The 17,036-nt window shown below is 40.8% G+C and overlaps 1 protein-coding gene across 3 annotated transcripts in view; it reads left to right on the forward strand.

Annotated features, from left to right (window-relative positions):
- Positions 1-17,036, forward strand: part of LOC134529496 (four and a half LIM domains protein 3) — a 411,563-nt gene that overhangs the window by 179,613 nt on the left and 214,914 nt on the right. For all 3 annotated transcript variants that reach the window (XM_063363644.1, XM_063363643.1, XM_063363642.1), the window contains exon 3: positions 5,420-5,600. In XM_063363644.1, coding sequence (XP_063219714.1) covers positions 5,420-5,600 — 181 coding nt within the window. The remainder of the gene's footprint in view (positions 1-5,419; positions 5,601-17,036) is intronic.

Here is a 17,036-nt window from a genome sequence, read left to right on the forward strand (position 1 = left end):
TTGGCCGGGTCATTCAGTACGCGTTTGCTAACACACTGGATGGCTGTGATTGGTATGCCGGCAGTAGACTTTTACCTTAAAATAAACCCGGCCAACCACGAAACACAGACAATGCTAGAAAGTATTAACACACAGTTGGTCAGGAAATCCTTTAGCGAAAAATACATGTCCTGTTCGGGGGTCGTTGAATGTTAGGCTTCCAGGTGTACACGTCTCACGCCTTCTGTTTTTCACCGTGCTCCAACCTGCAGAGTGAGTCCAGAGCGACCTTGAATGCGACCTCGACCTGATCGCGTTCCAGGAGCGCCTTCTTCGCGAGGGACCACTTACTTGCGAAACTCATTTGCGACAGTGAGGTTTTCAAAGCGGGCATTTCAACTGCAACATTGCGCGCGCACAGGTTGTGTGAATTCACATTTTCAAATTGAGCTCGTTTCCTTCCCGTTACTATTACTTAAAGGCAATGCATTTAAATGTACCACGAATTCGTCACGAATTGCGTCACCAAATGTTTACTTCATAATACTTTTGAGCTGGGTGTCAACCATGACTAGAGACCGGAAAATTCGCGGGTTCAATGACCTCCAGGATAGACTCCAATATCCTCTACACACTCGGGCAAATGCCAACTGTTCATTGGCTACTTACTTGTGAGTCGTCTCGACTGGGTGGCCTGTGATTCGACACTTCTATGAGTGAGGGTCTCTAATTGGCCCTCAGTCCTCCAGATTAACAGTGAACCAATGACAGAAGCAGCACTAAGGTATAATTATTTGAATTTTAGCATAACACGAAATGAACCCGCGAATTTTCCGGGTCTCTAACCATGACTAGAGACCGGAAAAATTCGCGAATTCATTTCGCGATAGGCTAAAATACAAATATTTATACCTCAGTGCTGCCTCTGCTATTGGCTCACAACTCACCTGGATGACTCTGGGCCAATTAGAAACACCCAACCAAAGCTTTATCGAATCACAGGCTGCTACGTTGGGACGTCTCACAAGACAGCAGCCAATCAGTAGGTGACATTTGACCGAGTGTACGTATAACTATGGAGTTCATCCTACAGGGCATTGAACCCGCGAATTTTTCCGGTCCCTAACATGACTGACCGTCTAGGAACCCGTTTGACGCTTGATGAATACTGCCCTCCATAACGGAAACTCCACTACGAATGAGTTTTGATCAAAAGATTTAAAGGTTTATTGAGGGGACAATTGGCCTACGCGGGCCTCCTTTCCACACACAGCCACTCGGCGCCACTTCCAGACAAGTATGGATGTTTTCTTTAAAGACTTTTAGTGTGATTGTGAACGTTATTTTGAAGCCCTCGTTGTAAATTCTTAATCATAGCCGGCAGAATTATTCCTTACAGTGTTAGCTCTCTTGATTGTTTCTAATGAATCACTGAAAGAGATAAAAATTACTGAATGTCCCCACCAATGTCATATTGTCAAACTATTGACAATTTACTTGAAACTGCGTAGTATTTTTTTTTTTTTAGTTTTAGATATAAATATTTTATGAATACTTAAATGCACCGATCTCAGTTATTTCACAATAGACATCATGCAGTTTTTATAACTAGGTTAAACTGCCCCACATCGTGAATCCTGGCGATTTTGAGTTATCATTTATTTACCTGCAATGTAAGCCTTTCTGGCATATTTCAGATGCGTGTAGAACTTCCGTGTGGATGATAGTTGGTCTATAACGAAGTACCTGAAGAGACGCTACGGTAATGAAGTAAGGAGGCCGACTGATTGGGTCGCCCAGCAACATGCAGAGCTCAAGGAGTTGACGCGCCATTCACAAAAAGCTCAAAGTACATTTGACGTGCCTCATTACGAAAAACATTAAAGAACCATTGCATGTGCCAATACAAGTTTTTTCATACGCTTTCGTCTTTTAACATGATTTTTTTAACAGTGAAAAAGGCTAAAATGGATATTTTCACGTATGTTTTAAGGTATGAAAAATTCTCTACGTGTTATTGCGAGTGGCATGTGGAAGTGCAGGGAACCCTTATATTTAATATTTCTGTATAGAAGGGTCACGACTATTCACATGAAGGCGCGTTACCGACGAGAAGACTTCACTCCAGTTCGGAGCCTGGTGAATAGAGGCTGAAAGGCGTGTGATGCGCGAGCCAATGTCGCCCCTAGTAACCCCGCGCTTTTAGACCAGGTGGTACTTTTCATTTATCTTTCTCGCCATTTGAACGAACGGGGGAGTAAGTTAGGCCTGCAATGATATTGCCTCTTTTAAAAAAAAAAATTATCTACTGTTTACGAAACTGCCATAGATACCTGGTTCTATTTGCGACATAATTTCCAAAAATTCGACCCTCGAGTAACTGTTCGCAGTCCCGTAGTCGCACGCAGCACTGCGAAACACACGTCTGTGCGTGGTCGTGAGGTTTTCAAACTCTTGAGATCCCCACATTCCATCTATTACAGTATTGGAGGACTCTGTTTATCATTCGTTGAAAACGTTTATATAAAGTAGCCTTATGAATTTCGTAGGTTGTGTGGAAGTTGATATACATCTAGTTTTAAAATAATTAAATCTAATGAAAGGTTTTTATTTGCCTCGTTCGGTACGAATGCCGTACCGCATTAGTTTTTTTTTTTTTTTGCCTGTGTATAGAACGTCCCTATGGAGAATTTCCGGAAAAAATTCAACCCCATATTTTTCCAGAAAGTTTTCCTTTGTCATAATAAACTTTCAGCGAACTAAAAACACGCGCAGTTTTTTTTTTTATCTAACCTAACTAAAACCAACTGTATTATTTAGGAGTAGTCCGGGTTAGGGAGGGACCTATTTGCGTCTCAGGCCGAAGCCCATTCGCGTAGTAATGCTGGGACTAGCCATTCAGGGAGAGGGTCGCATGTACCGTGTGCTTTGCGTGGGCATTGGCCAGCCATGGCAGTGATTGAAGCCATGACTAACTCCCCTATGTTAAATATAGACTTAACTATATGTTAAGTTGGGCCCAGGAAAAACCTGCACTGATACAGGGAGAAACCTGGGCACAGACATGCGGGATGCAATGGGCATGCATCAATACTGTAAGAGAATACAGGAGACAAAGGATGGTCAAGATGAAGAGTTGGTCGAGGCACTAGGGCATAATCCGCTTTCATATTTTATCCAGGTCTGGATATAGGGTGGCTACACTTACCACCCATCCGGTCTCCAGTAGCATCTAAACTCTAAGGGAAGAAGAACAAAACACGGGCAGCAGATCAACAAACGCCCGAATTTACCCGGAAAAATCACAACTCATGCGGCTTGAAATCCTAAGAAATATACTTGCGGTTCAAGTTAAGTTTCTTCTGGCACTGTAAATTCAAGTGAAATAGTTATTTGTTAATGTAAAGTAAGGGATACATGTGTACTTCAATTGACTGATAGCTGTCAGGTATAGTGCGAATTGTTTAAAAATAAAAATTATTTTCGCTATGTTTCCTTTGACGGAACTAACATTATCGTGTTTTCGTTTACTAAATAGTAGCGTATATCGATGTCCAATGTCCAACTTAAATATGTTGTTGAAGGTCCTGGTTTTAAAGAACAATGAAAATACTGTTCTGTGGACGAATAAGATATGTTTTTGTTGAGTTCGCGGTTGTTTACAAAAACATTTAAGAAAACATGATCACAAAAATATAACTTGGCTATTTAATGAATAAGAACGAAGAAATAACGCATCTGTATCGCGGGTAATCATACAAGTTCTTTTATAGCTGGTTTTGACGTGATAACGTCTTATAAATCGATGAACGCCGGCTGCACGCACGAAAAAGCATGACTCATTGTCACGTTCCGCCTGAGCCGAGCGTGCAAGAACCGGCCAACCACCGTGCGAGAAAATCTTCTATTATATCAAACAGGTTAAGGCGGGCTTTTTAACTAATTGTTAGTGATTATATTTAAACAAATTATTTAAATTAAATTTGCAAAAACTGTAAATAATATTTGAAAATTAAAAAGTATGCAATTTTTCATCAATGTTTTCTTATGACGTTATCACGTAAAATTATCGTCCGTAAACCGACTTTACAGACAACCCCCTTTTTTTAAATCGTAATTAGTGTTTGGGTGTTTTAAAAGAAACTGTCGGCTTTGTGGAACTTAAAGGTAAGGGTTGTTTTACGTATTACGGAATTGCACAGAGTCCTAAACGATGGGGTCTCAAAGACTATAGTGGGCCCCGAACCACTTGAAACTGAATGGATAGCCTACTCATTTTGAGAACTCTTCGTGGTTATTTTTAAACGATATTATTTAAGGCAAGAATGTGAATAAGTTTTAGTACATGCCAGCGAATGATTATTGAAGATTCCGTTAGGCCTTGTGCTGTCGCCGATAATTTTGATACGTGCAGACTTTCGAGTGTATCGGAGATGAGAACTTTGGGGTGAAATTTAGTTTTGGTCTTTTTGAAATTCCTGTGCTGGTTGGCGCGAATAATCCAGTGTCTATGAATCAGCACTTACAACAATTTCAGTTTTACTAATTAGGATTAGCGATCGCCATGAAGTTCATGTCCTACGTATTTGATTTTAATGAATGTCGTCTGGAATTTAAAAAAAAAATAAGAACATTTAAGAAAGCTTGGTAAAATAAAAGTTACCGCACGGGGTGTTGCCTCGTGTATAATTTTTTCTGATGTCGCTTGTTTTCTGACTGCCACGTCGTGATAACTCAAAATTCCAAATGTTCATCCGAGTGATGTCATCGAAGAAAGACCAGAGAGAGTGCTTTTGTACTTGGGTTTAAGGAACTGTTGACTGTTGATAACCGGCCGAGATACCGGGCGGTCTGCTGGGGTTGAAAGAGCGGTATCTCCGGCCGAGCCAGTCTCTTGTCCGCAGCTGCACGCGGCGCGTTCTTCAGGCGGCGAGACGTCATCGGCCGGGAGATGAGGTGACTGCGCGGCAGCACTAGCCATGGTGTCTTCCGAAGTATTCTCCTCGTGGGATCGTCATTCTCCGGCAATTCGATGTCAGAATCACCTGAAGTAAACAATCGCAAACCTTGTAGTCGCCATCTTCAAGGTGGCAGTTAACTTCCGACAATGGTCGCGAAAGCCCGCGATCCGTTTTAATCAATCGTCAATTGTCTGCGGCCCTCCTTGTCTGAGGCCCTCCTTGTCTGAGGCCCACCTTGTCTGAGGCCCTCCTTGTCTGAGGCCCTCCTTGTCTGAGGCCCTCCTTGTCTGAGGCCCTCCTTGTCTGAGGCCCTCCTTGTCTGAGGCCCTCCTTGTCTGAGGCCCTCCTTGTCTGAGGCCCTCCTTGTCTGAGGCCCTCCTTGTCTGAGGCCCTCCTTGTCTGAGGCCCTCCTTGTCTGAGGCCTTCCTTGTCTGCGGCCCTCCTGGCTGACGGCGCACCTTGCGCCCGTGTGCTTGCAGGAAGACGTGCAACAGCTGCAAGTGCCCGCGCGACTCGCACGACGTGTACCACGAGGAGTGGGTCAATGTGCGCGACCGCCTGGGCTTCCGTCAGCCGGCCGACCCTCGCCGCCGCTCGTCGCGCGAGAGGAGCATGAGCGAGGGCCTGTCGTGGTTCCCGCCGGGACTGTCGTCGCAGCAGGTGCGTGCTTCCATCCTGCTTCACTGCTAAACGTTCGCCTGCTCTATGATTCAGACTCTCTCACTTAACCTGACACAGGTAACCACTGACGCCTTTCACTCATGTGGTGGGGGTGTTTCGATCACAACAACCCGGCATGACTCACATTTATGAACTGTTCATTGGTTCGGACCCACTGGAATCTTGGCCTATGTGAATAACCGCGCACCCTATGGATTATAAAATATCCAATCAAACACTGTCATCATGTTTCTTGCTGCCCTCAAATGTCCCTGATTTCCTTGAAAAGACCTTATTACTTTTGGCCTACAAATGTATAGGTTGTAATGTTGAAGAAATTATAACATCCCAAAATAACATTAAATTTAATGAGTGGTCAGTAGTGATGATTTGGTAGATTGCCAGGGTCCCATTACATACAACTGTTTTAAGAGTACGCAGTAGCTTCCTGAGTTCTGGACATTTACAGGTATTTTCACAATAATCTGTATCATGTTTTAGATTTTCCGAACTAGGTATTTATTGTTCAGCACTTTCGATTTAAAAAAAAAAAAAAAACACGTAATCATATTTTATATCGATAATATATATTCTGGTCCTTAAAAATTTTACATTTAAAACTTTGTATGGTTATTATATTGTCCTAGCACATTCGAATAAATGATATGCCTATGGAATAACTTTGAATCATAAGCCTGGTATATGCTTTTAAATTGACTCAATGTGGAACTATTACAAAATTTGTTATTATTTCGTAAATGGGCATTAGGGAAAGAATTTTCTTTGAAATTTTTTTAATATGGGCGAACAGGTGTGGACAGAAGTAGTGAGTGCACTCTTGGAGCAGGAATTATTACCAAATGCCATTTGGGTATTTAAAATATTATCGCTCGATCAAACTAGCTATGAACAAAAGGCAAAGTGTTGTTTTTTTTATTTAGAAAAACTTATTTTATAACACTTGAAGATTCGTAGTTGTTCGCGGAGAATTTTATCCTTAAATAGTATTTGCCATCCTTGCTAAAAACAAGTTCAACTGTGACAAACCGTCCGTCATCCTTCCATCCGTTCATAGGTCATCCATTCGTCCATAGGTCATCCATCCTCCCATCCATCTGCATGTCATCCGTCCGTCCACATGTCGTCCATCGACCCGTCATTTGTACGCCCGTCAACCCTTCATTCGTCCGTCCGTCCACCCGTAATTCGTCCATCCGTCATTCCGCCCACCCATCATTATACCCACCCGTCATTCCGCCCACCCGTCATTCCGCCCACCCGTCACTCGTCCGATCCATGTCTGTCCCTCCACCCGTCATTTGTCCGTCCTTCTACCCTTCATTTGTCCGTCCCTCTACCCGTCATTTCTCTATGTAAGCGAGAAGTAAACCGATTTGTTTACTTGCATACTTTACTTTCAGTTCAGATAGTCCTTGTGATGTCACTTCGGAGGTTATGTACGTGTATGCTTCACTACCCGCCCGTACTGATACGTCTGGAATATGGCAGCTACTTAATGTGCATGCAAGTTTGCAAGCTGAACTGAACACTAGGTGATATGACGTATCGCGTATGGCAAGGGTCGTGGGTTCAAGCCCAACACACCGGCTTGGCCCAAGTTTATGAGCACCGAGTCGATATTCAGGTCGATCGGAGTTCACTGTAATGTTGGAGGTCCCATCGCCTTAAGGCTCGGTGCGTAACAGTGCGATGTAAAACGTACCAAACAAACTACTCGAGAAGTTTAATTTTCTGCGTTACCTCCCCTGAGTAATGCACAGTAGTTAACTCTAAAAAATGTCAGTCTCATAAACGAAATTTAGCCAGTTAACTTAAAACACACTAACATCCCAGCTGTACTAGATGTTTTATCTGAAAAAATTATGTTTGGCTTACAATGTGTGTGTGTATGTATATATATATATATATATATATATATATATATATATATATAACTTTTAATACTTCTACGTCAACTGTTCAGACATATTTTATAAAAAGAATAATTTACTGTAAGCCAAACCGTGTTTAACTTCTCGTCGACATCGATGTGAGGGGTTGAGATGGGAATGAAGAATTGGTAGAATTAAAGCCTGGTGGAAATCCACAGTCCACGGCAACGACCGCCACGTTTCCCGCTCGCGAATAATCGGGGTTTTAACCCCGCCGGGAATATAATCCTAAGGGCCATTTTGGTAGGCAAGTGGTATGACTTTTTTAAACACCGTAGTTCCTTTTGAAGTCGGAAAAAAAATTCAGGGGAAGAGTTTATAAACAGTGACTTGAGGAATTGGTAACCTGGTGTATGAAATGTGCGTGCTCTTATTTTGGAAAGATTCCTACCTTTTTCCACGTGTAATGTTGAAGCCATTGTTCCCCAATGACAGAATCTCGATAGATCGACGGTAAATGGTAATGAGTTTTTGTTTACCGACTCAGTTCGCCCTGCCGCCCGTGCAGCTCTTGTGTCGGCAAACACAGCCCCATTAGCGACGAGCTCCCAGCCGTTCCGAGCTATTCCAGCCTGGAAATAATGTAGCTCAACCAGCAGTTTGATCACCCTTCTGTTCGTTCATTGCAGTTTATAAGCTTGGGGCTTTTGTAGCTTGTGTGCTTGTGGAGCGTTTGGTTTGAAACCAACTGTGTGAGTGACACTGAGTGCAAGTAATATCGTGGGTTTGCATGACTTACGATATATATGTTATACATTATATACAATGTAAATAATTTAATGGGTGGCAGGGAATGCTAAAACAAGTAATTTTTTTTAGTAAACTCATGTCCGGAAAAAGCAACTCTGCACAATTACAGTCGCGAACAGTAGCTTGCAAATTTGAATATCGCGTCCATCTAGGGATCATCCCAGTGGCTTAGAGGACGCTCAATCGCAGCGCCACGCCGTGACGTTTCATTTCCAGGTGCTCGACGGTAGCAGGTGACGAGCGTAGCGCAGATGTTTAGAGTTAAGTGCAATAGCAACCAGCAGTTGGTTGTACAGCACAGTGAACAGTTGAACGTTACAATTACATGTATTCTTTTTGTCGATTAGCGCAGTGTTGACGGTTCAGTAGGTAAGTAATGATCTGTTCACAAGCCTCCTCTCAGCCTATTGCACTGTAAATTTAAATTTGCGCGCTATTTTTCACACCTGTAATTTTGCAGGGTTGTGGCTTTTTCGGAAATATGTTCATTAACAAAAAATTGTTTGTTTAAGCATTCCGTGCTACCCATTAAATTTATGTCCTCGTTCGCGTGCGGGTGTGTGTTTGTGTGCGTTTGTATTTTTGTGTGTGTGTTATTTTTTTTTTGTTTGTTTGTGTGTGATATGAGAGTTTCCGTTTGTTTCTTTGTTATACAACTCTACAGCTTTATCACGTTCTCTATTAAATTTGGCACACTTGACCTTGAAAACACGAGAAAGGTCACTACACGCGATTTCAAGAAAACTATCATTGGAATCAGAATTTTGATACTTCTTGATGAAATTTCGCTATAGCGTTGTTACCTATTGCGTCTCCGTGGCAGCGGGCATTGCATTCTTGGATTTTTTTTTTCTTCATTCGAGGTGCTTCAGTGTCGTACCCACGAGTAGGGACAAGTACAACGAGCCGTGTGAGTGTGTTCTGTCTGTAGACTGCCGTAGCGAAGCACGGGTATTTAAGCTAGTATATAATACACAATTTACATATACTGTTAAATAGCTTTACGCCAACGATCAGACACCCTCTTCTTTTTACACGCTTTATATTAGCTTCACCTGTGTGTTTGTTTGTATGTTTGTAACCGACTCCTTTGGGTGCGATTTTGACCCACTTTAAACGGCCAGATTTCATTCAAACTTTGTAGATTTATCGAGGACCGATGACAATACAATAATTTTATTACTTTAACCCGAAAAGTGAAAAGGGGGGGGGGCATATGGACAACAAACCCTACTTGTTTGCTATGGGCAATAACCATGCTTTTTGTATGTCCATGAGTCCGAGGCATGGTGGTAAATTTTTCCGAAGTCGACTGCCCCTTCAATTGTGTTTGTGTGTGTGTGTGTGCGTGCGTGCGTGCGTGCGTGCGGGGGAGGGGGGGGGAGGAGTTTCGAAACCCCGAAATTTCAAAAATTTCAAAAATTGATTCTCTTTCGAGCTCTTCCGAGCAATTCGTGGTCCTCAACCTCTCAACCCTCCCCCCACCCCCCCCCCCCAGGGGAAAGGTCATTTGCCCCCGAGTTTTCAAAATTTGGGACAATTAAAGTACTTAATTTTGACGTGCATCCAGGGCCTTCGCGCACCATAAGACCTTTCGGGGGGGGGGGGAGGCAATGGCCCTTGTATGTTAGTATGTAACTGAATCTTTGAACATGTTTTGACCCCCTTCAAAACGTCAGATTAACTCGAAATTTGGCATACTTATCAAGGACTGATGACAATTCAATATTTTAATCAGTTGGACCCGTTATCCTTACTAGGATGATCAGGATTAGCGATTTTTTGTTTTCCTAAACTGGTAGTGTCTTTGCGCCAAGACCAAGAAGGGAAACTACCAGGCGCGCCGATCACCTATTTCTCAGATAAGTTACCGACTCTGAATAAAATGAAATTTTCTGAGAGGGAACCTGAGAACCGGCTATCTCATCCAAGGGAAGCAGCAGGCGCCCAAATTGCTCATTTCTCGAATAAGTTACCGACTTAGAATAAACATCAATGACTTCCCGATTTTATTGAAAATCATTGTTATTTTTAGTAGGATATTGAAAATATTGTGTATTATAGTTCTTCAACACGCAATATCGAATATATATTTTAAAAGCAGCCAATATCTAGTAAACTCACTTTAATAGTAAATTGATGTAATAAAAAAATCCAACTAAAAATGAAAAATAAATAATAGTTTAAAAAACTAAAAACACGCTTTTATATAAAATTCAACTAAAAAATAGAAAATAAATTTTAATAAATATAAATTAATAATAGTGTAAATAAGAACAAATGTATTTTATTATAAAAAAAAGTGTGGGGTGCTTTTTAAGATATTGTCAAAATGATAATCCGCCTACTCATGAATGTCCATAAAATATTTATAACTATTGACACCATGCACCCCACGCTTTTTTTTATGATAAAATACATTTTTCTTATTTTCAATATTATTAATTTATATTTATTAAAATTTATTTTCTATTTTTTAGTTGAATTTTCTATAAAAGCGTGTTTTTAGTTTTTTGAACTATTATTTATTTGATACTCATATTAACTTATTATTTACAATATATTATTTTCAACTATACAAATGTTATCAATACGTCACAATATAACTGTACTTAAGGCATAATCCTTATAAAAACCCAGGACGTTTTTGAAAAATTTACACCAAGTAAAATAAAATCATACCAGCTGGCAGCTACAGTAAGACTAAAAACATTACTTATGATGCAGGATTCCTAAAAAAAAAGTCAGGCACAACTGTGACACTCAACAGGTCAAGTGTGTTTTTTTTCCATGTTGCCCTCTTTTACAAAAAAAATTATTGGTCTTATTTCTACATTTTGATATCTGTCCTTTCCATCTTTACATTCCATGCTGGGTGCTGGTCCTAATAAACCAGCAGAACACTGAGCAGCATAATCTTGTGGATGACAGTGCATTCCTTTTCAAAAGAAGGATTTTGACAGAGTGATAAAATTCATTATTCAGCATGGCTAAATGACATACGACTAATTACAACCCTCTACAATTAGCGATGGTAGTATAATTCATATAATTAAATACAGGAGACTGATAAATATTTGAAATTGAGGCAACAAAAAATATTGCTACGGGTATTCGAGCGACTAGGCTGGTCGGTCAGCCTGCGCGCCTGTCTGTGGGTGGGGCGCGATGCAGGCAGCACACGTCTCTCCATTACCGTTACACGTCTAATCCGATTAGCAGTGTTGACTCGCTACACCGATTCTCCTTCCCTAGCACTCTGTCATTGAGCCCGGAGATTCTTTGCGCCTCTAGAGGGTTCGGCACGTTATCAGAGCCACATCTGCGTGAAGTGGGCGCAACTAAGACGCCATTGTTTTCGGAGCTTCGAGTGTTAAGGCGGGAATTCTGATGATGCGACACTTCGGAGGGATAGGAGACCTTTCCAGGGCAGGACTTGGCAGATCTATAAGTGGAGACACTGACCTGCGAGGGCAGTGCGTGACCCCTTCGTTAGCGGAAGTGGATGGCGAGTGACGGGCTTCGTGGTGCATCCAGGTGTTGGGATGTGGGGCGGACGAGTGAGTAGTGTGAGGCTGTTTGACTTGTGTCTAGCCGCTGACAACTGTGCCGCATCTTCGGCTAGCCTCGGGTATGTTCGGCACACCCGACACTCCTGACGAAAAAAGACGGCAAAAAAAAAAAGACGGCGCGGAAGGATGGACAACTCATGATAACTAAAGGTCAATTAGGTTAGGTTAGCTACATTATAAATACTTTAAAACTTTGCGGACGGTTGATTTGGTTAGGATAGCTACATTAAAGATACTGTGAAATCATGTAAACTGTTTCCTAGCGCTGGATAGCTACGTATTGAAACGTTATTTGCTAAGCAACCATAAAATGAATTTACAGTATTTTTAATGTAGATATACTTACCTAATATAACCAACCATCCACAATGTTTTAAAGTATTTATAATGTAGCTAACCTACTGAATAATTCTTTAAATTACTTCTTGCTAATTTTAAGAATGACATCTTATAAGTTAAAGGCAGTTTATTTGAACACTGTAACTGAAAGTGTGAGCGCACAAAAAATTGTTGTGGTTGTTGTGTCGTTCATGCACTGTCACACTCACGAGCAGCGGCGTGAATTGCCGAATGAAGCCGAAGATGCGGCACAGTTGTCAGCGGCTAGACACAAGTGGCAGTTTGTTGAGATGAGTTGCGCGGTAAGAGACAAGCGGTAGAGAGAGCCACTGTCGAGCCGAGCTCCAGTGGTAAAACTAAATTTTGGACTTAATGAAGAGTGATTAATTTGTGGACAGACAAATCGTTATAACTTAATCAGTGTAAATATTTTTAAATAAATAACACTGTCGTTAATTAATGGGGCAGCCCTTCCAGACCTGTTTCTTTTCCCACCATTAACAATATTTAAATTCCATGAGTCATTTTTCTAAGATTCCATTAGAATCATGTAGTCTTCTAATGTGCACATGTTCAGTATAACTCATGTAGGCTCTTAACTAATATGCACAGGCTAGCCCTTTATGCAATTTTATAATAATTAGTCAATAGAAGGATAGTCATTTGCCAATCAATAAAAAACGCACTATTTTTTTACGACATTAAAAAAAATAATTTGTATCAAAAAAACCTTAGTATACTATAGGCTTGATTGTAAGGGAATTGGAAATTTATTTGTGACTTGGTGGCAGCCCGTGCGATGCTAGTTTCTATGTTTATATTTAATTGCAACAGTTTTTTTGCTAGATGTATTTATGGTTATTAAAATTTTAGCTACTGTTATGAATAAATTTCATTTTATCATATCATTTTTATCATAAAATTTATGTAGGCCAAATCCTGACAAGATTTTTTAAGAATACAAACATTTTGGTTTGTAAATTGTTTAAACCTTAACTTGACTCTAGTGGTGTATCCCCACTCCTGTTTTTTTTTCCTGTATCCGGTTAGTGTGTGTATGTCGCAGCCATTGCAGTTTGTGTGATGTTTATCATGTGTAGTAAAAGACAATCAGTACTTATTGACCAACGATTATTATCTTAACTGTATATACCCGTCAAAGGTTATGGGCCCAAGTGTGTCGATCAGTGCGGATTAACAAGTTCAGTCGATGCGGAGGAGTGCGGATATTATTAACATTTCGCATCGTGGCGTCATGGCGTCGAACAGTCTGTCCTTCGGGGAAAAACTACAACGTTGTGAAAACAACACAACTGAGTATGTGAATGAAATAACTTCAACAGACCAACACTTACGTGATATTAATATTAAAATATCTTATGAATGTGTTGGAACTGTATTGCTAGCAGGTCTCCCGGAAGAGTACAAACCCATAATAATGGCCTTGGAGAGCTCAGGAATTCCAATTACAGCTAACGCCAATAAAATCAAATTGCTACAAGACGTAAAATCTAGTTAGAGCCAAGTTTGATCATCCAATATCGATACAGCACTCTACATTAATCGATCGTCGTGGATCAACAACAAAAGAAACAAACCCCATGCAGCGCCTCGCAAATGCTACAATTGTACGGGGCATTTTGCTGCTTTTTGTCGTGTCAAGTTAAAGGCGAATGAAAGAACGTGGGATAATGATTTCGACTATAAAATCAACAATGCATTTTTAGCATATATGCTAACAAACATGGTAAACAGTGAAACTGTATGGTATTTAGATATGTGTGCATCAGTGCATTTGACAAAAAATGAGTTACGGAATTGTGTGTCCGAATCTAAGCTAAAAATCCTAATGGCAAACAACAATCCTCTCACGACAGAATCTGTGGGAAATGTTGCTATTGAGTTGTCAGTCAATGACAAGACCAGCCTCATCATAGCCCACGAGGTGCATCATGTTCCAGACATCGCAGCCAACCTACTTTCAGCGAGTAAAATCACAATCAAAAGAAAAACTGCGATTTTTTTATAATAATTGCTGGTAAAATACTGAACTAAAATAATGAACTTATAGCCTCAGCATCATTGAAAAATCAAAATGGCATTTATTGAAAAATGGCATTTATCAGTTTGACACAGTGCAGTCTCCATGTGTTGATAGAGTGTATGCTGTCAATTATGACATCGCAAGTTAGGTCATTTAAACAGAAAAGATATGAACTTGTTAAAAACAATAGCAGATGGAGTGAAGAACCTTCAGACAAGCAAGGCCCCGTTTTGTGTCAAAGGCAAACAATCTCGTTTTCCATTCAAACAAAGCATCTTTAGAACAAAGGAACCCTTGGCACTGGTGCGTACGGACTTATGTGGTCCCATGGAGACAGAATCTATTGGAGGCAATAAGTACTTTTTTGTCCTAGTAGACAATTATTCTCTGTACACAAATGTATATTTCCTGAGGTCAAAGGATTAGGTCTGTGATGTGTTCAAAGAATACTGTGCACTTGTTGAAAACCAGAAGGGTCACAAAATAAAAATATTATGCTCAGATAATGGGACAGAGTTCAACAGTGAGTTCCGCAGTTTCCTGAAAATGAAGGGCATTAGACACCAACACAGTCAGAACTTCACCACAGCAGAACAGGGTCACAGAGAATGCTAATCGGAAAATTGATGAAAAGGCATGGTGCTTATTAAAAGATGCAGGACTGCCAGAAATGTATTGGGCCGAAGCAGTAGCGACTTCTGTCCATCTCAACAACAGGAGCCCGACGAAAGCCATTGAAAGAAAGACACAGTTGGAAGCTTGGTATTCAAGGAAGTCCAAGCTCGGTTATGCCATAATCTTCGGTTGTGAAGCCATGGCTTAAATTCCAAGAGAGAAGAGGAAAAAAAAGGGATCCCAAATCCGAGAAACTGATATTCATTGGTTATTGTGATAACATGAAAGGTTATCACCTCATCAATTTAATGACTAAAGAAGTGACTGTCAGCAGAGATGTTGTGTTCTTAGAGGAAAGTATGCTCAACAAATGCCAGCAATGGTGAGAGGAGGCAAGCCCACCTCAAACTGTTGGTGATAGTGAACAACTTGTCTCTCAAAAACAGACTAAGCAGTACAGGGAAATCAATGATTTCACTGCAGATTCAGATAAAGAGTCCTTCAAGGAGTTTATGAGAAATGGTGGCCTTGAAGAAACCTCTAGTCCTCAACAGTTCAGAAAATCCTATCGCACCCCAAGGCCTAACTAAAGCTGCAGATCCAGATTTTGTGACTTGCTTCATTGCAGAAAAAAACGTGCCCCTCACACCAGGGGAAGTTTTCACAAGTCCACAAGCTGCAAAGTGGAGGGAAGCAATAGATGAAGAACAATCTTCATTTGTTAGTAATGTAACCTAATGAGTGGGCAGACTTACCAGATGGTGCAAAGTCTATCAAATCAAAATGAGTTTTCAAAATTAAAAACGTGCACTCCAAGGAACCTAAATACAAGGCTAGACTAGTAGTCAGGGGTTGCGGACAGAAGCTAGGTATAGACTATGAGGAAACCTTCTCACCGGTGATTAAACACACTTCACTAAGATACCTCTTTGCACTGGCAGTAAAGGAAAATTTTGAGATAGTGCATATGAATGTGAAAACTGCTTATTTACATGGGCACTAGATGAAGTTATATACATGTAACCTCCAGAAGAGCTTGAAAGAAGCCCTCCTGGCAAGGTTTGGTGGCTCAAAAAGGTTATGTATGGACTAAAAGCGGAAGGTGCTGGAATTGTTGTATAAAACAAGTCCTTACAGGAATGGGGCTAAGACAGTACAAAGCAGATCCTTGTGTCTACTTTGAACATACTAACAAAGGTGTCTTAATATGTGCCATATATGTTGATAACCTTATAAACTTCACGAATGAACCACAAATTCAGAGGCAAGTCCAGAGGAAATTCGAAACAGAATTCGACATGAAAAACCTCGGTCCAATAGAAAATTATGTAGGTATGAAAATTAACAGGGACAAAGAAAATGGACAAATCTTCATTGACTGGAGGGACTATGTAGACAACATGCTTCATAAGTTTGGCATGTTGGACTGTAACCCCGTCTCAACCCCAATGAAGGCCGGGATCACCCTTTGGGACCCTTTGCAAAATGGAACGGAACGTGACAGTGACAATGTGAATTATCATAAGACAGTACCATACCAGTAAGCTATTGGCAGTCTCCTCTACCTGTGCCAAGTTTCTCGCCCATACATATCTTGTGCTGTTAGTTGCTTAAGTCAATTTAACTACCACCCACAAAAATGCCACTGGCTTGCTGTCAAGAGGGTGTTCAGATACTTGAAAGGGACTAGAGACTTGAAATTAGTGTTTGATAAAAATGGGAACCATGAATTACTTAGCTACAGCGATGCAGATTGGAGGAGTCACAATAAAAACAGACACTCAATTACTGGCTGGCAGCATCAAATTCATGGATAGGCGGACTGGTTTCTTGGGCTAGTAAGAAGCAAAGAACAGTTTCTTTGAGCACAGTAGAAGCTGAATACATGGCGCTCAGCTTCACTGTTCAGGAAGTCTCGTGGTTGAGGACGTTGTACGGTGAACTGCAACCCGAACATGAACACAAGCCATCCATTGTGTATTGTGACAACAAAGGGGCAATACATCTAGCTAAAAACAATGTAACCAGCCAAAATATAAACATATAGATATGAGGCATTATTTTGTTCGGGACCTTGTCCAAGACTAAACTATTGATGTTAATTATTTATCAACAGATTACATGATATCAGACATCTTGACAAAGCCCCTAACCAGGGAAAAAC

The sequence above is a fragment of the Bacillus rossius genome, chromosome 2 (assembly GCF_032445375.1).
Source record: "Bacillus rossius redtenbacheri isolate Brsri chromosome 2, Brsri_v3, whole genome shotgun sequence".
In the NCBI taxonomy this organism is placed as follows: domain Eukaryota; kingdom Metazoa; phylum Arthropoda; class Insecta; order Phasmatodea; family Bacillidae; genus Bacillus; species Bacillus rossius.